Genomic DNA, 22,382 nt, shown 5'->3' with positions numbered 1-22,382 from the left:
GTGGGAAAATATCTTATTTCCATGAAAATATCGATGAAAATTAATTCGCATTGCGCGTGGGCAGCGCTCATCCCGGGGGTCCTGGGATCGAGTCCCGCAGGCGGAACAAAAAGTTTTCAATGTTCCTGGGTCTTGGATGTGTATTAAAATAATATTTCAAAAATCTTAAATATATTAATTTATGTATAATATTATAAAAAATCCAGAAATATATCGATGCAATGAACATTTTAGTTCTAATACGATTTAACAGATGGCGTTTTATTTTTTACTTCATTGTAACATAGAACTAATCATACTTATTAGTTAGTATGTTTTTGTTTATAGTTTTTAATACGTTAGAATATTATGTTTAATAATATAATCACTTGGTATAATAATAATCAATCTATCTCTTGGTATTTTATTGAGAAATAAAGATTTATTTATTATTTATTATCTTATCTTATAGAACTACTGCATTTCTAATATATGTGACAAGTTGACAACAGAAGGCGCTCTAAAATAAAGGAGGTCGAGTATACCGTGTTGGCCTATATTCCATCCAGAAAATATATCAATGCAACCCACATTTTAATTCTAATATATGAAAACAGATGGCGTTTTATTTATTACTTCATTATTGTAACAGAAGTCAGAACTAATCATACCTACTTTATTATATATTGTTTTTATTCATAACTAGCTGTTGCCCGCGACTTCGTCCGCGTGGACTTTAGTTTATAGCGCGCGGTGTCAACAAAATTTGTGTCAAATTTTAAAAACTTTTTAAAACCCTGGTAAGTGGTACCCCTCTTAGGGCCGCCCTACACCGGAATGGCAGCGCTTAAAGTGCTCGCCTCGCCGCTGCCATTCTGGTGTAGCGCGACCCTTAATTAATCAAAATATCCAAAAACAGCTGTGCAGTGTGCACATAATTTATACTAATATTATAAATGCGAAAGTATCTCTGTCTGTCTGTCTGTCTGTCAGTCTCGCTTTCACGCCAAACGCCAAAACTACCGAACCGATTGTAATGAAATTTTGTATACAGATAGTCTAAAGCCTGAGATAGGACATAGGCTACTTTTTTACTGGAAAAAAGGGTTGTAAGGGGGTGAAAATGCGTAAATTTGTTCAAATTAAGTTAGTTTCAACAATTCATAATAGATGGCGCCGTGCGTCTTCTACATCGCGCTGACGCTTGCTCAAAAGTCTTTCTATAAGACGTGGTATCATCTTAAATTTAATTGTTTTATCTATTCTACGGTATTAAATAACTCAGTACTTTATCTGTGCAGTGACGTAACCTTAAACCTATCAATGATAAATAGTTTATGGGTAAAGTTGTGTAATTGGAGGACTAAATAAGCTTTAAAATTTGGCATAAAATATAAAGTTTAATATAAAAAAATGAAATACTTATTGGCCGTGTTCGTACTTCGTCGGCGTATTTTTGGACAAACCTTTTATTGCGCATGTCCAAAAGATGTCATGGCAACGCCATAACAAGTTGCTGGTCAAGTCGTAAACAACGTCTTAATTGTTTATACATGATTAAAATAATAAAATTTTACGACCTCTGTGGCTCAGTGGTGAGCGCGTTGGTAGCTCAAGCCGGGGGTTGCGGGTTCGAATCCCGCCGACGGAACAAAAAGTTTTCAAAGTTTTCAAAGTTCACAAATGGATGTGTATTAAATATGTGTATCATATAATAAAAATCTTAAATATATGTATAGTATAAAAGTATTAAATATATTTCCCTTGTCTGGTACCTGTAACACAAGTCCATCAGGTACTTACCACGGGGCCAGACTGACGTGGTGTGAAGCGTCCATAGATTTATTTATTTATTATTATTATAATAAAAGCTAAACATAAATACATAAGCCAAGCCGCACAAATAATTTATTTAACACTATGATAGTGTTTGATTATTTTATTTTGGATATGGAATGGAATGGAAAATATGGATACACTTGGAAAAATTTAAAAATTTAATTGTTTTTTTTTATGAAATAAGAGGGCAAACGAGCGAGGGTCACCTGATGGAAAGCAACTTCCGTCACCCATGGACATTCGTAGCATCAGAAGAGATGCAGGTGCGTTGCCGGCTTTTTAAGAGGGAATAGGCTAACAGGGGAGGGTAGGGATGGAAAGGGAAGGGAATAGGGGAAGGGTAGGGGAGGGAATAGGGTAGGGGATTGGGCCTCCGGTAAACTCACTCACTCGGCGAAACACAGCGCTAGCACTGTTTCACGCCGGTTTTCTGTGAGAACGTGGTATTTCTCCGGTCGAGCCGGCCCATTCGTGCCGAAGCATGGCTCTCCCACGTAAATTTCGAAAATCGGTTCACAAACGGCGGAGCAATCGTTGAACATACAAAAAAAAAATATATCCACAGCCGAATATATAACCTCCTCGTTTTTTGGAAGTCGGTTAAAAAAGGTAGTAAGTAAACTATATTTTTTAACAAAATTGGAAAGATATACATACTTACTTATAGCGGGAAAATGTCACTAGCGGCGCATTTTCATTTATTAGGTAGTCGTTAACTCGTACGGTATACAGCATACGGGGAGTCCCTGCAGCCGAGATAACAATTACTAATGGCGCATGTTCATTGGTCGTGGCATGCGTTTCAACTTTCAGAAATCTCCCGCGTCCCGCATGCGGACCCTATCGACCAGTGAAACTGCGCCATTAAGTTAACTACTGTAACAGTGGTAAATAAAAATATGGTTTCATATTATGTATTTTTATTTGAATACATACTATGTTTACACAACGTGGGTAACAGCGTTACTATGATAGAGGTAGTTACGAACTATTTACACAAAGCGATCACTTATCCTAGTAAGATTTCAGTATCGGTGAAAATTAGTTTAAGTAGGCGTTGCTGAAAAATCTTATAATGTTACTTACAAAAATATGCGTTTGCATTTATAATTGAAAATTGCACATGTTTATTATTTATCAAAGTCACGATAAATCTTAATAAAATACATAATTTTAAATACTGGTATAATAATTATACTTCAAAATATTAAAAAATACCTAATTGTGTGTAATCCTCAGTGCAGTGTTAATTCAAATATTTTGTCGTAAAAAATATTATATTTTCATAGAAAAGATGACTACCTATACATTATACAATAATATACAAATTATACACAATATTCTCATCGTGATCCTGGAAACATTTCACTACGTAACCAAAAAATTATAAAATACATTTCTAAATACATACATATTATACGCAGTCTTTACTATTATACACGAATGTATAAAAAATCTATCCTAATCACGTGCACAGAGTAGGCGGAAGGTTGGGTTCGTAGAGTCCTTGTCTTAGCGCAGAGAGTAGCGGCCAAGGCTGGCAGCGGCAGGCTCCGCGCCAGTCGTCGAGGTCGAGCGCGAACAGTGCGGCACCCCTGAGCCCAGCCGAGGACACTGCTGAGGATATCCGGAACACCTCCTCCGGTCTCAGGTATGACGTCCACTGGGAACCGTGCACGGCGAACGTGCCCTGCGGTTGTTCCCTCACTTCCCATTGCTCGGCGTCAATCGCTGTACATATCTGGAAAAGGGTTATGGAGGTTAAATGAGTCGTTTGTAAGCAAATATAGTGGAGTAAGGGTCCCCGCAGACTTACAATTTAAAGTTGGCCGACTATCGTACAAACCACAGAAATAGATCAAGATAGAAGCGCGATGTCGCTCCAATTTGTATGAACACGAGCGTGTCACTTTTTTCATACCTACTTCTATCCTATCCTACCTATCTTGATCTATTTCTGTGGTTTGTACGATAGTCGGCCAACTTAAAGTTGTATATCTGCGGGGACCCTAATAATTTCTTTAATGAAATAATCAAGACCTGGATGCTTCATAACTTGGTAGGAATATAATAGGAGAGTTGTGTCTCTGTAGCCGCGCAAACTGTTAGATTGCTCAGCAATAATGGACGGGCACAGTGGGTAGAAGTGCCTTATAAGGGCGTGTATTCGTGTACAGAAGATGCGATTGGCAGATCAATGAGGACGGCTGGTTATTCGTATGTAGATTGCGATCAGAGTTGCGACAGTTATACGTCATTGGCAGCTTTTGTAATGTTACTGGTAGATATTGTATATATGCTTAAGGGCCAGTTTCACCACTTCGTGATAAGTGTTAGATAGGCTATCCACAACTTAACTTGACAGATAGAGCATTCGGCACTTTATCAGAAAGTGGTGAAACAGGCCCTTTTGACAAGCGATTTAGCGTTGGGCTCGCGGGCCTCATGAAGTGAATACTTACTTCATAATACGCCAGGAATCCAGGTATCTGGGTGTAGGGTCCAGGGCGGCCGGGACCGGCGATGTTGGAGCCGACGGCGTCGGAGCGCTCGCTGCGCAGCGTGTAGGAGCGACCGTACGCGGGCAGACTCACTACCAGCTGCCGGGGTGGGATCACTCCCGCCCAATAGCCTAGACTTGATTGCTGGAACAGAACATGCGAGTTGTATGGCGTATACTCGATAAAATTTTAAGGCAAATCTATTTTATAATAAGTAATTGTGTTTGAATCAACTAGGGGTTACATCTTGATAAATCTTGTGTGGTAAAAATTTCCATTTTAGGTAACTAAAAGGGGAAGAATCGCCACTACATGAGCTCGATCTTCTTCAAATTGCCTAAGAAGAAACTTGCAAGAGGTTAAATACTCGCGGTATATATTAAACCTTTCTTTAAAACACTTACAATGTTATTATCTGCGTAAACTTCAGGTTGCTCGAGCGGTAGAAGGTAGGCTGTTTTCTTTGCTGTGGTATCGTAGAAGTCGTTGGCAGCGACGGAGACCCAGTCGAGAGTGGCGGCGAGGATCTCGGCGTCATAGGCAGTAGCCGCCACCTCGGGGTTAGCGGCAACCATGGCGGACAACTCGAAGTTGTGGTTACGTAACAACTTTGCCAACTCCACGAGTAGGATACTGAAGTTGTCCTTATCGGAGTCGTCGTGAGTCTCGCATGGTGCCTGAAAAAAAAGCAAGACATAGTGATTTTAAATACAGAGTTTAAATAACAAAAAAAAAAATCAATCAGTATTTCCTTATAATGGGACCATTTTTAAAATGTCTTCTTTCTAATAAAAAAAGAATCATCAAAATCACTTTATAAACAATGAAGTTATCCGCAAACAAACAAAAAAAGCATAATACAAATAATGTATGAACTGAGAAACATTCTCCTTTTAGTCTAAGCGATAAGTTGAGAATGGCGAAATATAGAGATAAGGGTCATAAAAATACGTGCGATAGCTCATTAGATTCGGGAAGACGTCTAGAAAAATGTTTCGGAAGCGTGATTAGCACACAAAAAATTGCAAAATTTATAAGCAAATTGGGTTTTTGTTAAAAACTCCGAAACTATTAACATTTAAGAAGTTTAAAAAAAAGATTCTTAAAGAGGAGGAAATTTCCATAAGAAAACTCTCAACTCCCGGAATTCTATCTCTATTATTTATAATTCTAATTTAACGCTGAAAGTAAGCCTCCGCGCGGCATTTTTAGGTAGCGCGCGCGGCTTCAAAACCGAGCACGTCACACTGATTATTTTTTTAAAGGTATTAAATATTAATTTAAAAATTTCAAAAACTTATGGTGTATTCCGAACACTTCAAAGAATTTGCTCCCGTTGGAAATTTAACTTCAAGTTAATTTTTCAACAAATTAGAGAAATGTAAACTAACGAAATTTTTTCGAACTTCCGTCCTCATTGTACTTTAAATAAAATCTTAAATAATTTTCGTAAAATTTTTTCATATATATATATATATATATATATATATATATATATATATATATATATATATATATATATATATATATATATATATATATATATATATATATATATATATATATATATATATATATATATATATATATATATATATATATATATAATATACAGGGTGTAACAAAAACAAGTGACAATACTTGTGACATTGGCTTGGTGGAGAGGGGTCACTCAAGCTGGGTGGAGTTTCTAGGGTGTTAAAGAGATATCGTTCTGTGTCGAATCTACCCGCCATGTGGCTTAGGACTTTATCGTTCCTGTCTTTTATAGCCATTTTTATGTTATAATCTTTTATGTGTTCGGTTGTTGAAAAATTAACTTGAATTTAAATTTCCAAAGGGAGCAAATTCTTTGAAGTGTTCGGAATACACCATAAGTTTTTGAAATTTTTAAATTAATATAAAAAAATAATCAGTGTGACGTGCTCGGTTTTGAAGCCGCGCGCGCTACCTAAAAATGCCGCGCGGAGGCTTACTTTCAGCGTTAAATTAGAATTATAAATAATAGAGATAGAATTCCGGGAGTTGAGAGTTTTCTTATGGAAATTTCCTCCTCTTTAAGAATCTTTTTTTTAAACTTCTTAAATGTTAATAGTTTCGGAGTTTTTAACAAAAACCCAATTTGCTTATAAATTTTGCAATTTTTTGTGTGCTAATCACGCTTCCGAAACATTTTTCTAGACGTCTTCCCGAATCTAATGAGCTATCGCACGTATTTTTATGACCCTTATCTCTATATTTCGCCATTCTCAACTTATCGTTTAGACTATTTATTGAAGTCGGTTCAAAGTATATTCTATTGCTAACAATAGCATTAAAATGATGAAGTGTAGAAATTACCTGCTTGCACACGGGATATTGCCAAGCGATCTGAATGCCGTCAAACCTCCAGTTCTTTAAGAATTTAAGGACGGATTTGACAAATATTTTCCTGTTGTCGGAGCTGGCTGCCATGTTGCTCCATCTATCGTCCTCGGAGTTTTCTATTCCGCCGGCCGCAATGATCACTTTGACCCCCTTCAATTTGAATTCCGTGATTTTTCCGTAGAAATCTGTAACAAAAAGTTTTCGTAGCAACAAAGATTTCAAGACAAGAAGTTGCAATAGTTTGGGACCATATTATTACATACCATTACTGATATCCAGCTCAGGGATGGAAGCTTCTAGCGTGTTCTCTGTGCTCAGATGAGCAAAGGAGTATACGATGTGTGTACAGAGCGATGGGTCCACTTGCTCTGGTCCGAAGCTACCATTGTTATTTCTGTAAAACAAAGGGGTAAGTAAGCAAATGTTTATTTATGGTAGAGCTTTAAACAAAAATCACAAAATACGGTTACTTTTATTGATTCCGGGATATATTATAGTTGTCCATTAAACTTACTAACGTGGTAACTTTTTAGTAATCTGTGTTTTTTACTTTTGCCGATCTCTGGTGAAAAATAATAAAAACATATGATTACATTTATATATATTTTACCTGTAGAAAGCCCAGTTGGTGAAGTAGCAGGCTACAGTGGGACTGAAGACTTCAGGACTGGTTTCGGAGGCCAGTTTCAAATTCGCCTTGACCTTGCATCCAGTATTTTCGGGCAAATCACAGTGGTTCTGTCGTAAAAAAACATCAACATTAATAATCCATCCATACAAATACCATGCATAAGTAAGTAAAAAAGTAGAGGAGAGTAAATAGTATACCTTATTCCAGAACATATTAGCGGGGCAAGTGAGCTGTATGTACTGTCCGTTGATACAGAGGTAGTACTTGCTGCAGTCGGTGGTGTCTTCGCGGAACCGCGCGCCGGAGCAGGACTGGCCTTCCAAGTTGGAGCCCTGAACAGTTATTAATGTTGTTCTGTAATATTTATCAAGCCTAGTTTATGTGTTCTGGGTTAATTTCAAAACGTAATCTACAAAACTGATGCCGACTGTCGTCGATCCGAATCTTCTACACTATTGTTTTTATAAAATTGCATGTTACTTGACATGCTCAACCATCTGGAGTTTCTACATTTTTGGGAACACCCTTTAATAGTCCTTTAACAGTTCTTATTGTAAATACAATATTATGATAAATAAAGGATTATTCCTTACGCCAACTTCCATCTCCTCCGTAGCAGCTGGAGGGGCGGCTTCTGAGGTGGTCGTCGTGGACGGGGTCGGCGGTTTCTCCTGCACCTGCACGTCGTCCAGGTCGCTCTCCCCACTCGTGTTGGGAGGCTCCTCGGGTTCGGAAGACTCCGGATACTCTGGGCTTTGGACTATGGAACAACAGACAAGTGTTACTTAGGCAAGTTCAAACATAAATATGTTTAATCTCAATTTACGTAAAATTGCTGAAAAACAGCAAATACCTATAAGGAAAATAATTGGATTGAACTGATACAATAAGAGGCGGAACTTACTCTCTTCGAGCATGCACGGAGGCGGGGCGTCCGCCTGTCGCAGCACGTAGTTGACAGTCCTTAGCAGCGGTGACGGGCCGCAGCCGCAGTGCGACCCTCTAAAGTCGTCCAAGTCCAGGGCCCACACCATGCTACCGCCGAGTCCCATCGCGCGGACGTACTCGGCCTTGTGACGCACCATGTAGTCGTCGTCGAAGGACACCCATTGGTCGCCGAGGGTCGCGTACGGCCCGATCCTGCCGCCGGGGTCGCGGTACACCTTCCACCCTTGTGTCCTTACGCGGTCGCAAATCTGAAAGACACGAATTGAATTAGATTTAAAGGTTTTTTTTTCAAATACTAAGTCAAAATTCTTGACGCTTTTTTTCGAATTTTTTCTTCAAGTTCAAAATAATTCATGATACCTATAACATCTCTTCATTATGGATATTATTTAGTAACTGACCTCGTAGAATGAAAGGAAGCCTCGTGCTCTGGTCTCGTCTCCACCTTCTCCGCCGGCATAGGACGGTGCGCCCAAGCCGTTGTCAGCGTTCTCGCTCAGAGAGAACGACTGTCCGTAGAACGGAATGCCCAGAATGAGTTTCTGTTTCGGCGCGCCCTTTTGAATCCAGTAGTTGACAGTGAAGTTCTGTAAATAGAAGTCGGGATGAGAAGTTGATAAATAGGCTGTTCAGCCATTAGAATGTAAGGTTTAGTTATTAGTGAAATATTTGTTTTTTTGCGAACTGTGTTAAAGATTTTCTTGTTCGAGTGCCTGTTTCACAACTTCCTGATAAGTGTCGGATAGGCTATCCACAACTTGACAGATAGAGTATGGTGCATGTGTCAAATAAGTTGTGGATAGCCTATCCGGCACTTATCAGGAAGTGGTGAAACAGCCCCTAAATCTCGTTGAACATCAGAAATTATAAGATGTCAAAACTTACGGCATTCAGTGTTTCATCATCGTCAATTTCGTGGACGTACATGGGTGCGACATGACCGGTCTTGTCGTCCCACTGGCCGTGGTAGTCGTACGCCATGAGTGAAATCCAGTCCAAGTTCTCTCCGAGTACGGGGATATCGTAGGCTGTAAATAAATTAATAGAATTTAGTTGCACTGATATATTTCATATTACATTGTTTTAAAATTGAGGTTTTAATATTTACCCAGATCAATGACGCGTTTGCTTGCTGAAACTGCCGCAGATAAAAGAAGTCCTCGTTTCTTGAACGTCTTTGACAATTCTTTAACTAGAGCAGCAAAGCCTTCCTTGTCGGAACTAGGCCCCTTTTCACAGTTGACCTACGTAATAAAGTGTAACAATAAGGAATCATAAAATTGCTTTTAAAGCAATTTTTTATGCTATCAAATAAAAATTATGCTATCAAATAAAAAAGAAGCGAAAACGAACCTGCCAGCACTTCGGGTACTCCCAGTCGAGATCCAGTCCATCAAATCCATATTGTTCCAAAAAGTCCAAAACATGGAAGATGAATTTCCTCCGCGCCGACGGATTGTTCACGAGTCGTGAGTATTTGTCTCCGGCCGAGTCGTTCCATCCGCCCAGACCAAGGACCACCTTGACTCCTCTGGCCTTCAATGCCACCACCTTCTCATAAAATTCTGAAAGATTTTGATAATAATACAGAAATATTTCTTTAAAATAGTAAAGTCATTAGTCCGTATTGCTTGTTACGGTATACGTACTGTTTTCAACATCCAGCCAGTTGTCGTGTGGTTTGATGATCAGCCGCATCGTGTCCAAGACAGCGAAAGAATATACGATGTGGGAACATAGTTCTGGCTCTATATCGTTGGGCGTGTATTTTCCAGTGTCAGGCCTGTAACGTGATAATTCAATTAAAATTTAAAATCTATTTATAGCCATTTTTTGCATTTGAAAGCTATTGTTTTGTTGAAGAAGATCAACATTACTAAGGATTCAAACGAGATGTTACGCATCAAACCACCAGGAAATATTGCAAAGTTTATTCTTACCTGTACCAAGCCCAGTTGGTGTAGTAGCAAACAATTTTGTGTCCAGTGGGTTCGTCGAAGCTCACTTCTGTGGTAGCTTGTGTGGTAATTGGCTCTAAGGTAGGCCTTACAGTGGAGGTAGTAGGGGGTCGCACTTCTATGTCTTGTGTGTCAGACTCGTCGATGTTATGTGCTGGTTCAACAGGGTATGACGAAATGACGTTGTCATCATCGTCCGTATTGCCGTCTAGGAAGGTGTCCTTGATAGCATTCATCAGAGGATATCTTCCTTGCTTACATCTAGAAAAAAACTCAATAGTAATCGTGGAAAGTTCTAGTAAAGTTATTTAATAGCTTGATTTAATCCAACTAGTCATACCTGTTGTTAAAGTCGTCAAGGTCGAGAGCCCAGACCATGCCTCCGCCTAACCTCAAAGATTTGATGAAGTTGACTTTCTTCTTAATGGACTCTACATCGTCGAAGGAGACCCATTGGTCACCCTTATAGGCATAAGGACCCATGCGCTCGTATTTGTCTTGCACGACCACCCATTTACGATTGCGGATGCGTTCACAAATCTAAAGGGAAAAAGAATTGTGAGTACTGAGAACTAACAGTTTCTAATGTGATTGAAATCATAATAACTACACAACTTAGTGGCATAGTCAAAATTAATCATATTTGTAGGCTAAATTATCCTATAATGTTTTTTTTGTATGTTAGGTAATTACCTCGTGGTAAGCAAGAAAACCGCTAGCTCGAGTGTACTCGCCCTGGACTCCGGCTGCGGTGGCGGGCGCGTTGAGCCCAGCTTGTGGCTTCACGGTACTGAAGCTTTGACCGTATAGAGGCATACCCATCACCAGTTTCGATGGTGAAGCTCCCTTCTCCATCCAGTAATGGATGGTGTAATTCTGTAACAAATTTAGATTTCAGTGCCGCAGTTTTCAACAAACATACGAGACTAGACCCATAATCGCGCCGCGTCGGCGAAAAACGCTGCCGCTAGGGCGCCGTGTGTAAACAGCCTTATATAGCTGAAATTCTTCGATACGTATACAATTTTAAAACATAGCCTTCCTTAAAATATGATCTTTATCAAGCTAGTTAGGTGGAGTTTTTTGGATTACCCAGTGTTAGTAGATTAAAGTTAATTCAATCGTCATGGAATGAAATGAAGAATTGGTTGCAAATAAAGTTTTGAAGTTTTGAGAACTTTACTATCAGAATAAGAAAATACTAACGGCATTGAAATAAGTGACGTCATCATCTGGATGGTAGTATAGAGGCGCGACGTGACCAGTCTTCCTGTCCCATTGTCCGTGGTAGTCGTAAGTCATCACAGCGATCCAGTCCAAGTATCGAGCGAGTGTCGGCACGTCATATCCTGCATCAATGACCTGCTTGCTCGGAGACACGGCTGCTGAGAGCAGGAGGCCTTTAGGTCTAAAGGCGGCAGAGAGTTCTCTAACAAAGTCTGCAAATGCTTCCTTATCAGAATCGGGTCCCTTTGAGCAGTCCACCTAAAAGAAAAGGTCTTTGCATTAATTATGCAGAGTCATACACCCTGTAAGGAACGTTTTAGCTAAGTACATTTTAAGTTTGTAGGAACGTTCTTGTAGAATTTCAAGTTTGTACGTGTTACAGTTTTTGAGATTCCGTGATTAATCAGTAAGTGGTATTACGATTTTGTATTTATGGTAAGAAGAAGATTGTACTTAGATTGTACCATCGAAGAAATTGATTCATAGGCAGTTGACAGACCAACGTTATTTGGTCGGATCATGTCAATTCAATGTTAATTGTGATCTGTCGGTGGGTTTTTAAGGCGACCAAACTACGTAGCTCCCCCATCGGCCTAGAAATCAACTTCTCTGAGAGTACAACTTGAAGGAATAATATAATAATATAATATCAATGGACGCTTCACACCACGTCAGTCTGGCCCCGTGGTAAGTACCTGAAGGACTTGTGTTACGGGTACCAGACAACGGAAATATATTTAATACTTTTATACTATACATACATTTAAGATTTTTATTATATGATACACATATTTAATACACATCCATGACTCAGGAACTTCGAAAACTGTTTGTTCCGTCGGCGGGATTCGAACCCGCGACCCCCGGCTTGAGCTACCAACGCGCTCACCACTGAGCCACAGAGGTCGTCAAAAAAAAAAATATTTTACAAACCTGCCAGCACTTGGGGTATTCCCAGTCCAAATCCAATCCGTCGAATCCGTATCTTTCAATGAATTGTACGACGTGTCTAACAAACTTAGCCCTAGCTTGGGGGCTGTTCACTAGAACGGAGTACTTGTCTCCGGCAGAATCCTTCCAACCACCAATGCCGAGAGAAACCTTGATGCCATACTTCTTATAATCAGCGACACGTTCATAGAAGCCTGTAATAGAAGAGAAATATTTTTAATGGTCATTGGCCCACCACACATTTCTATTACTGCTACTCAAGCACCAACAGCGGTATTTTGATATTATGATCTTAGGAATGAAAAAGATTAAAAGAGATGAGTATGTATTTAATTAAATAGAAACTAGCTGTTGCCCGCGACTTCGTCCGCGTTAGTATAGTAGATCATGTCCTAAGTATTATTTATTGTAAAAAAATATTCAATGTACAGCATTGACTTTCTTACGATTTTATTATAATAAATAGATGTTCCGCGCGGCTTCGCTTGCGTAATTTAGGAATTACACGACCGTACATTTTTCCGCAAAAAAATAGCCTATGTCCCTTAACGTGGTCTATTCTTCATGTTTGCCAAATAACATAAAAATTGCTCCAGTAGTTCTTAAGAATCTTAAGATAATAAGCAATTTCATATAATTTCCCCCGTTTTTTCCACATTTTCCTCTATTTCTTCGCTCCTATTAGTCGTAGAATAATAAAATATAGCCTATGGCCTTTCTCGATAAATAGGCTATCTAACACTAAAATAATTTTCCAAATTGGACCTGTAGTTCCTGAGATTAGCACGTTCAAATAAGCCCTTTCAAATAATTTCCCTCCGTTTTTCCCACACTTCCCTCTATTTCTTCGCTTTTATTAGTCTTAGCGTGATAAAATATAGTCTATAACCTTTCTCAATAAATGGGCTATCTAAAACTGAAAGATTTTTTTAAATCGGACCAGTAGTTCCTGAGATTAGCGCGTTCAAATAAGCCCTTTCATATAATTTCCCCTGTTTTTTCACATTTTCCACTATTTCTTCGCTCCTATTAGTTTCAGCGTGATCAAATATAGCTTGTAGCTTTTCTCGATCAATGGGCTATCTAACACTGAAAGAATTTTTCAAATCAGACAAGTAGTTCCTGAGATTAGCGCGTTCAAATAAGCCCTTTCAAATAATTTTCCCCCGTTTTTTTCCACATTTTCCTCCATTTCTTCATTTCTATTAGTCTGAGCGTAATAAAATATAGCCTATAGCCTTCCTCGATAAATGGGCTATCTAACACTGAAAGAATTTTTTAAATCGGACCAGTAGTTCCTGAGACTAGCGCGTTCAAAGAAACAAACAAACAAACAAACAAACTCTGCAAAATTATAATATTAAGTATAGATGATGAAAAGTAAAAAAGAAAGAAACAGAGTTAAAGAATTATTGACTTACGATTTTCCAAGTCAGCGTAAGAGTCGAAAGCCTCAATGAGGCCGTCTCGTCCCAAAACAGCGAATCCGTAAACGATGTGAGTACAGAGTTTGGGGTCGATGTCCTCGGGGCTGTACTTGCCGAAGCCGGGTCGGTACCATGCCCAGTTGGTGTAGTAGCACACCACTTTGTAGCGCGCTAAAAAAATGTGTAAAGGTAGACGTTACAGGAATGGTAGTATGTGGGCAAAAAGCGTTGCCAACGCCAAGTTATAGTGATCCCTTTTCGGGGTTGCTTGGGCCCACTGAGGCCATTGTCTATTCTCACCTAATTAAAAATCGCGGTGTTAAGTGTATGAAGATTTGTCCACTATGCAATGTCCTGAATTTTGTCAATTTTGTATACATGTATGCAAATTGTCCAAATCCTGAATTTCGATAACTTTGACCTGTGCTATGTGTATTAATTTATCAATCTGTGATGATTAGGTTATCATAGTTAAAGACACTTACAATTCAATAAGTCTGGTCTCGTGTCCACGTCAAGGAACTCAATGGCAGGCTTGGACATTTCCGGCTGCGGCATTTCATCGTCCAAATCAACGTGGTCGTATATAGTGGCCTCAGTTGTTGTCGTGGTCGTGGGCCCGGTTTTGCAGTTAGCGTTGTTTGGCCAGTCACAAATTTGTTTTTCCTAGAAAAATAACGTTTTAAATCAGTTTATATTTTTTAAACTTGGCTGTTACCCGGTAAGTATTTATATGGAATAAAAAATCGGACAAGTGCGAGTCGAACTCGCGCACGAAGTGTTCCGTACTGTTATAGAGCAAAAATAGGCCAACATTTTAGTTTTTTGTATGGGAAAATTAAATATAAATTTTACTTTGTTTTTAGTATTTGTTATAGCGGCAACGGATATACACAATCTGTGAAAAAAATCAGAAGTCTAGCTATAGCGGTTCTTGAGATACAGCCTGGAGACAGACAGTCATACAGACAGACGGACAGACAACCAAGTCTCAGTAATAGTTTCCTATTTTTACCCTTTGGGTACGGAACCCTAAAAAGGAAGTCTTACCTGATTCCAATGTAGGCCAGCGCTGCAAGAGAACTCTTCGTACTTGCCGAACAAACAGTGCAAGTAGCGGGAGCAGTCAGCTGGATTTTTGGCGTATTCTCCATTGTTGCAAACAACAGCTGTAAAAGAGACATTCAAAGTTATTAAATGTTTAAAGTATTATGTTTTTTTTTTATGTTCTAATGAAGGATAATATAATGTTATAAACATTTAAAGTAGTTTTTATTATTCGTAGATTTATAATGTTCGGGCCACACTTCTTCAATTCTAAAACATTTTATAGCATTATCGCCTTTAATTAGTGGCATGTAAAGGCGATAATGCTATAACATGTTTTAGAATTAACGCGATAATTAACGGCGTTAGTGTGGCCCGAACATAACAACTTTTTTATTGTGTAGTAGGTATGTGTACCAAATGAAAAGAGCTCGTGTCAACATCTTCGGTAGTATAGTGGTCAGTATCCCCGCCTGTCACGCGGGAGACCGGGGTTCGATTCCCCGCCGGAGAGAATTTTTTGTACTTTTTTTCTATTTAGGTATAGATAGGCAAAAAGAAACAGTTAATTATTATAATATTGATGTCTTTTCCATAATGATTTTATAGTATAAACTGGCTGTCCCGGCAAATGTTGTTTTGCCATAAAATGATTTTCCCTGTTTTCCTGCTTTTCTCTTGTAGTTTTTTTCTATAGACCTCACGGAGCCCGAGATCTTTCGGTACGTGCGTTCTGGAGTTATAGCGTCAGGAAGGAAAACCCGACTTATTTATATATATTAGATTACCTGTTTCTTGACACCCTCTGTTTTTGTCGTTATATTTGGTCCGTCGATTCTTATAAGCACACACACACTCACCGGGTATCTCGTCGTTGGGCTGCACGAGCGAGGAGTGCTGGGTGCCGTGTCGGTCGCCGCAGTTGGCGCGGTTGGCGGCGGTGGGGAAGTCGCACTGCGAGCGCTCGCGGCTCCACACGAGGCCGGGCGGGCAGCTCTGCATCACCAGCGCGCTGTTCACGCACACGTAGAACTTCTCGCAGCGCGGGTGAGGATGGTATGTGCCGGTCACGCAACGCTGGATAGAAGGTGATGGAAATTATTAGAAAATTGAGGATAAAGGTTGCAGCAGACGACGTGTCGTCGCGACACTACTGGTTTCTGTGTATTTCTATAAAATACGCTTCGCAGCTAGCAACACGAAGCTAGCGACACTTTTCATAGAAATACATACAAACCAGTATAGTCGCGACAACACGTCGCGCGTCGTCTGCTGTCGCTTCACGTAGCCATCTTCCAACTTGTACCTTAAGCCAGAATTAAACAAATATAACAGCCTAAGATAGGCTTAACTACATGATAACCAAGAAGTTGGAATCAAGATTTATGACATAAGAATTTCTAGGCAACGAAATATCTTACCATTGGCTTTTGATATTGTGCGGGTCTCCTTGTAGTTGTAGTAGTGGTGGTGGTAGTAGGCGTAGTAGGAGCTTCAGTAGTAGTGGTTGTTGTTGTTGTAGTGGTTCTAGCTGGTGTTGTTCTCCTAGTGGTCTTGTAAGGACGTCTTGTTGTTGTCGTTGGCAATGGCTTGTTCCTTACTGTAACAATACGTTGTTTTTATGCATTGTCTAATTTTATACTACACTATTTACCAACTAGGAAAAGTAACGCCGATGTTGATTCAGAAGCATATGCTATTATGCTGCTGAGTTATAATGGACAAAGGATATGGACACGAATCTTTGCAACTTTCCACATCAGTTACTTCGACACTCGTTTGGATGTTTTTCAGCACATAACTAACTTTGTTTTTATTCAATAACATTGTTTTTTCCTTACTTTCACACATAGCGAACTCGACCCAGTCGCATCTGTTGGCCCGCTTGTCCCAGTGCAGGCCGGCGGGGCAGCGCTGCTTGCGCCACACGCCGCCCACGCACTGCATGTACGAGTCGCACGACGTCGCGGGCGCGTGCGAGTCGCGAGGCCCGCAGGGGCTGCCTTCGCGGGGAACGCTGGGTTTGACTGTAAGTATAAGTTACAACTTACACTTAATTAGTTGCTAAATGTGAACATAATTTGCAGAACAGTAAAATGTGCATTTGAAAGAGATATCATTATTTGACATGGTATTGGTAGGCAATATTTGGTGTCCAGGCCTACAATGCCTGATAGCATTTTTAAGACATCGAAAATCTGCAAGATTGCTATTTTATTATACCAGGCATTTTAATTTTTATTCGTAGTGTCCTTTTTCAATGTCATTCCTTTACACACTCTGTTCAATACACGCAAGTTTATACTACGGGCTTTCATTTTGCTCCCCAAAAGTAGAAAAGGCTCCAGTCCAGTCCTAAAACTGAACATTTGGCAACGTGTAGTTTAATAGGTCAAACGTCCAGCAGTTTTTAATGGCTGTTAAATATTGCACTTCAAAGTTACCATTTACTCAAATAAATAATTTTAATGCGTACCGGTAGTGGGTCGTGCTGGTTGCGTCGGTCTTGGTGTTGTTGTCGTCGTGGTCGTCGTTGTTGTAGTTGTTGATGTTGTGGTCGGCTGGCTAGTTGTAGTTGTGGCTGGTGACGCTAAAAATACAGTAGGTATAATATTATGGATATTGAATAAACTTATAATTACGTCGTGATATATTATCACTTAGTTTTGTTACATCCTGGATAATCTCAAAAACTCAAGGGTGACTGACTGACTGATTGACATAGTGATCTATCAACGCACAGCCCAAACCACTGGATAAGTTGGGGCTGAAATTTGGCATGCAGGTAGATGTTATGACGTAGGCATCCGCTAAGAAAGGATTTTGATCAATTCCAAAAGTTTGTATATAATAATCCTTCTTAACGCGAGCGAAGCCGCGGGCAAAAGCTCGTATGACGTATAAAGGCTTAAAAAAGGTCACTGACATTGGCAGTTGGCGTATTTGGGCCAGTCGCAGTGCTTGTAGGCGGCGCTCCAGTGCAGGCCGGGGGCGCAGCGGTGCTTGCGGTACACGTCGCCCTCGCAGTGGTAGTACGCGCCGCAGTCGCCAGCCACCGCCTCGTACGACCCGCCCGTACACGCGCTGCCCTCCGATATCTCCACTGGTGAAAACATAATGATGTATAAAAATTATACATGAACATGGTAATGTTTAGACTTTAGATATAATTATAATGTATGTACACTGGGGTATAAAACGAAGAATTAAGGCTGATACCGCCCTGAAACAAGCAAGCAGGCAGGCAGGCACGAATATCGGCGTAAAGGATATTAAAATAACATTCATATCAGCGCGCCTTGTACAGTGGCGGTTACGACGCTCGCCGCGTCCTTGATAGGGCGAAATAGGAGAAAATTATAATTTTCACATGGATTGTTCGATTAAAAATTCCTCGTGAGGAACTGTAGTGTAACTGATAATGTATTAAATATAAAATTTTCAATGCTCTAAGCCAATAGGTTAGGAAGTTTATAGAATATTTGCAAAAAAATCGATGACCACGGAACATTTTTTTTCTGAAACCCTATTAAGTTTGGAAAAAATTCCTCGCGAGAAATTGAAGACCAGTCTACAAAATATTTTTTTTTCGGTATTGTGCTTTAAGTTGCACCAGACTTTATAGAGGTTGAACTTAGATGAAAATGCCAGGTAGCCTCTTAAAGGTAGGTAGTGATAAGTTCGATCTACTCCATGCAAAATGAGAACGAACAATATATAAATGCAAGTGCAAATATAATCAAGGTGTAGGGGTCTTTGTTTCTGCGTAAAATAAGAAGGTACGTAAAAATAACAATAATTTTCTACGTAGACGTGGAGCAAGATGGGGTTTGGTTTTAAGATCTTATGAATGCTTTGAACTATTTGTCTTTGACCAACCATCCCATACTTAGCTTATTCAACTTACTTTCGTCGCTCATAACTGGGTACGACGGAGTGGTTGTGGTGGTAGTGGGGCGCTGCGGTGGCCGCGATGTTATCGGAGCTAACGTCGTTGTGGTGGTTGGTCGTTGTGTGGTCGCAGGCGCTAAAAATAAAACAATATGTAATATCCATTTACCTAAAACAACGCTAAATCCGGTCTCTATCATATAATATGGTATATATGATTGCCATAACATAATATTCAGTTGTAGTGGTATACGATTACCAAGTTACAGAACGTATGTTATTGAACTTTTATAGGGTATTTACCCTTGCACATAGCGAAGCTCGGCCAATCGCAGCGCTGGGCCTTCTCTGACCAGTGCAGGCCGGGCGCGCAGCGGTGCTTGATCCAGCTGCCGCCCACACACTGCAGGTAGCCCTCGCAGTCGCCCGGCGCCGCGTGGTACTCGCCCGCCTGGCAGGACGCTCCTTCCAACTCTGTTGGAAACAACCAATTATTGACACTTAAAGACGTTACTTTCAAGTCTATGGTTGGATAAAATAACATTTGAAAAAGGCAACACAAGTCACAACCAATTATTGGCACTGTAGGGGTTGAGATTGGATTTTTTAAGAGATAACAGACAGCGTGGCGAGCGCGTTTTGGTCTAACAAAGAAACGTATATTTATTGCTATATACTTAAAACATATCAATGACTTTTAACGCGATCAAGTATTGGGACCTGTTTCAACTGGCGCTGCTTGCGTGGTAGAAGTGGTAGTGGTCCTACGTGTCGTCGTCGTGGACGTGGTGGTGGTCGCCCGCGTGGTTGTTGTGCGCGTGGTCGTCGTGGGACGAGCTGTCGTGGTCGTGGTCGGCGACGTGGGCTGCGGCCACCACGTGCTCTGTGTTGTACTCTGCGTGGTGCCGGGGTTCCAGCTCGGCCAGGTGGTGGTGGTGTGGTGCTCGTGGTGATGGTCACCGCCACCGGGTGATCCTAAAGAGTGTCTTTGAATTAAAACTTCATATAGGTTCTTGTGTTTGTGACAGCTCTACTAATCTACGGTTTCATTCCAATCAAGTTATAAATCTACACTCTTTCTAAAAGATCCGTACATTGTATAGAGACGTTATAATCATACAATGTTTTAAATTAATTTGCAAACAGTTTTGTATCGTATTGGGCGAAGAGAGAACACTGTATAGTTAAGTTAAAGAAAATAGTTTAACATTACATGTATATAGAAAATAGTATAGTATATCAAAGAAAATGCTCTATCCAAATTGATGCCTACTCAGTATAATATGTGATAATATATTAGGGGACAGGTCTCAATGCTGTTTTTTCACAGGACGGGTTTTAGTATTATGGCGGCGGGCCGCGGGTCACACTCGTCGAGACACCCCGAGACAGGCCGAGCGCGAGTGTGTACAGGGAGCTTTCGTCCTCGTCTCGTTGGCTCTCGGTAGGAAAACCAGGGCATGTACGGCCGAGGATCTCGGCGAGAGGCTCTCGTCGAGTGTGTATGCAGCCGCCATTAAAGGTATGAAGTAAGTTACCATCGGACTCAGCGGGCGAGGTGGGCGGGGGGAGGGGCGTGACGGGCTCCGGCGGTCGCTCGCAGGCGGCGGCGGGCGGGTGCGGCACGGCGCGGCCGAGCGCGCGGCCCGCGGCGCGCAGCAGCGGCGACGGCTCGTTGCAGCAGCGGTTGCTGAAGTCGTCCAGGTCGATCGCCCAAGCGGTCACACCTCCCAGACCTTTTTGTACTGCCCATTCCACCTGAGAAAATATGTTATGTGTTAAAATATAGGTAAGTTTTAAGATAATATAGTCATATTAATCCATTGGTTACTTTTGCACGCGCACGATAACATTGCTATCGTATTTCTACAGCGTACCGACACAACAAAAAAACGCGATAAACGTAATCAAGGTAAATGAATGTTAAAGCTAAAACTCGAAGCTAACATATTATACTTACTTTCTCGGTAACGGATTTTTGATCGTCGTATCCGACCCACTGGTTGTCGGAATAGGCGTAAGGTCCAGCGTTATCTTGTCGTCCAGTCTTCCATCTTAGATTTTTAACTGTAAACAAATAGATAATATTATTAATAATTTTTCATCAATTGAATTACTGAATTAAAATCGTACCTAGTAAATGAGAAGGCCATAAACGTGTAGGTATAACAACAAATTACGCAAGTCACCCAGCCAGTTCTTAATTTCCGTTTCAAATTTTCTGAACTGTTTGAATTTTTTAAAATTGTTTCTAGACATAACGAAAAAACAATTCGACAATATGAAAACAAAATATATTAGAGTAAGAGCCTGTTTCACGGTTCATCACTTTCTGGACTCCTGGTAGGTGCCAGATAGGCTATCCACAACTTTTTTGACAGATGGAGTATGAAGTATCTGTTAGATAAGTTGTAGATAGCCTATCCGTAACTTATCAGGAAGTGAGAAACAGGCTCTAAATAATTTACCTCTATAGCATATCTCGTAGTAGGATAGCATGCCGGGTTGTTTGGTGAACTCGCCGGGTTCGCCCGGTCCCACGGCGAGGGAGCCGGGCCCGGCCGGTCCCTCCGTATCGCCGAGACGATACGACTGTCCGTAGAATGCCAGCCCGAGAAGCAGCTTCTTCGGCTCCACGCCACCGTTTATCAGGTTCTTGACAGCGTATTCCTGTTGAAATGGATAAAATTGTAATCGATTAATCTAATATTGGTGTAACACTTTTTGAATTAGGTCCTTTTGTTGTGTTACAATATTGAATATTATTAATAATAGAATCAATATTATGTTTAATAATTAAAAAAAAAACAAAATGAATATTGTAAGTTCTAAACTGTTGCTACGAGCGTGCTACGCTGCTACGAAATACTAATTTCACAATCCATTGACTTTGTATGTTACGAGCATATAATATATTGGGATTTACATTATGTAAAAATATCATAATATCACTTTTTAAAGAAATCAAAAGTTAAATGGTATCTATAACTGGAATACGCAAATTATTTTATAGCCTCAAATGCAACCTCAAATGTAAGTGTTTTCATACAAAAACGTCATTTTTGACAGTTCTTCTTTACCAGCAGCGCCCATTGACATATTCATTTAAAGCCTTGGTGCACTATATATGTTCAAATTGTAATTTTCCATCTTTTTAGTAAAAGATGGCCCCGTGCGAGTTTCTTACGCCGGTTCTTCTCGCCGGGTTAGTTCCCGAACCGGTGGTAGGCACCTTAGTATCGACGTTCAGAATATTTTTGTAAAAAAATTACTCTGAATAAAAAATATTTTGATTTTGATTTGATTTGAACCTAAGTATAGCTATAATATGGTAAATCTAGCAAAATGTATTTAGTATTTACAAGTGATTAAGTACATTAGATTGTTAATGCGGGCACCACATATTATATCTTTCAAGTAAATTACAAACTTAGAATATTATTCTAAGGGCCTGTTTCATCACTTTCTGATAAAGTGCCTAATAGGCTATTCACAACTTTTTTGACAGATTCTCCCTCCATACTTGATCTGTCAAGTTAATTGGTGGATAGCCTTATCAGGAAGTGGTGAAACAGGCCCTAAGTTTAATAGAATCAGTATCAGATAAGGTAGAGGC

General features: G+C 40.2%; 1 protein-coding gene and 1 non-coding gene across 2 annotated transcripts in view; one reads left to right on the top strand and one right to left on the bottom strand.

Annotated features, from left to right (window-relative positions):
• Nucleotides 1–3,177: 3,177 nt before the first annotated feature.
• The window catches only part of LOC121731710 (probable chitinase 10), a 35,634-nt gene continuing 16,429 nt past the window's right edge, over nt 3,178–22,382 (bottom strand). The window contains exons 20-52 of the mRNA XM_042121291.1: nt 21,235–21,436; nt 20,727–20,833; nt 20,281–20,524; nt 19,487–19,741; nt 19,070–19,240; nt 18,783–18,902; nt 17,802–17,978; nt 17,352–17,465; nt 16,717–16,902; nt 16,297–16,475; nt 15,736–15,952; nt 14,879–14,997; nt 14,314–14,494; nt 13,823–13,999; nt 12,384–12,595; nt 11,430–11,708; nt 10,917–11,099; nt 10,564–10,763; nt 10,206–10,484; nt 9,915–10,048; nt 9,619–9,830; nt 9,374–9,509; nt 9,151–9,293; nt 8,667–8,852; nt 8,222–8,513; nt 7,911–8,077; nt 7,515–7,649; nt 7,297–7,424; nt 6,950–7,080; nt 6,660–6,871; nt 4,724–4,996; nt 4,281–4,463; nt 3,178–3,559 (exon numbers count right to left, since the gene is read on the bottom strand). Coding sequence (XP_041977225.1) covers nt 3,284–3,559; nt 4,281–4,463; nt 4,724–4,996; nt 6,660–6,871; nt 6,950–7,080; nt 7,297–7,424; nt 7,515–7,649; nt 7,911–8,077; nt 8,222–8,513; nt 8,667–8,852; nt 9,151–9,293; nt 9,374–9,509; nt 9,619–9,830; nt 9,915–10,048; nt 10,206–10,484; nt 10,564–10,763; nt 10,917–11,099; nt 11,430–11,708; nt 12,384–12,595; nt 13,823–13,999; nt 14,314–14,494; nt 14,879–14,997; nt 15,736–15,952; nt 16,297–16,475; nt 16,717–16,902; nt 17,352–17,465; nt 17,802–17,978; nt 18,783–18,902; nt 19,070–19,240; nt 19,487–19,741; nt 20,281–20,524; nt 20,727–20,833; nt 21,235–21,436 — 6,210 coding nt within the window. The 3' untranslated portion in view covers nt 3,178–3,283. The remainder of the gene's footprint in view (nt 3,560–4,280; nt 4,464–4,723; nt 4,997–6,659; nt 6,872–6,949; nt 7,081–7,296; nt 7,425–7,514; nt 7,650–7,910; nt 8,078–8,221; nt 8,514–8,666; nt 8,853–9,150; nt 9,294–9,373; nt 9,510–9,618; nt 9,831–9,914; nt 10,049–10,205; nt 10,485–10,563; nt 10,764–10,916; nt 11,100–11,429; nt 11,709–12,383; nt 12,596–13,822; nt 14,000–14,313; nt 14,495–14,878; nt 14,998–15,735; nt 15,953–16,296; nt 16,476–16,716; nt 16,903–17,351; nt 17,466–17,801; nt 17,979–18,782; nt 18,903–19,069; nt 19,241–19,486; nt 19,742–20,280; nt 20,525–20,726; nt 20,834–21,234; nt 21,437–22,382) is intronic.
• On the top strand, nt 15,318–15,389 carry Trnad-guc. The gene has a single exon. It is a non-coding gene; the product is annotated as a tRNA-Asp (tRNA).

The sequence above is a fragment of the Aricia agestis genome, chromosome 11 (assembly GCF_905147365.1).
Source record: "Aricia agestis chromosome 11, ilAriAges1.1, whole genome shotgun sequence".
Classification (NCBI taxonomy): domain Eukaryota; kingdom Metazoa; phylum Arthropoda; class Insecta; order Lepidoptera; family Lycaenidae; genus Aricia; species Aricia agestis.
The sequence above is the reverse complement of the archived record's forward strand: the minus strand, read 5'-3'. Positions and strand labels throughout refer to the sequence as shown.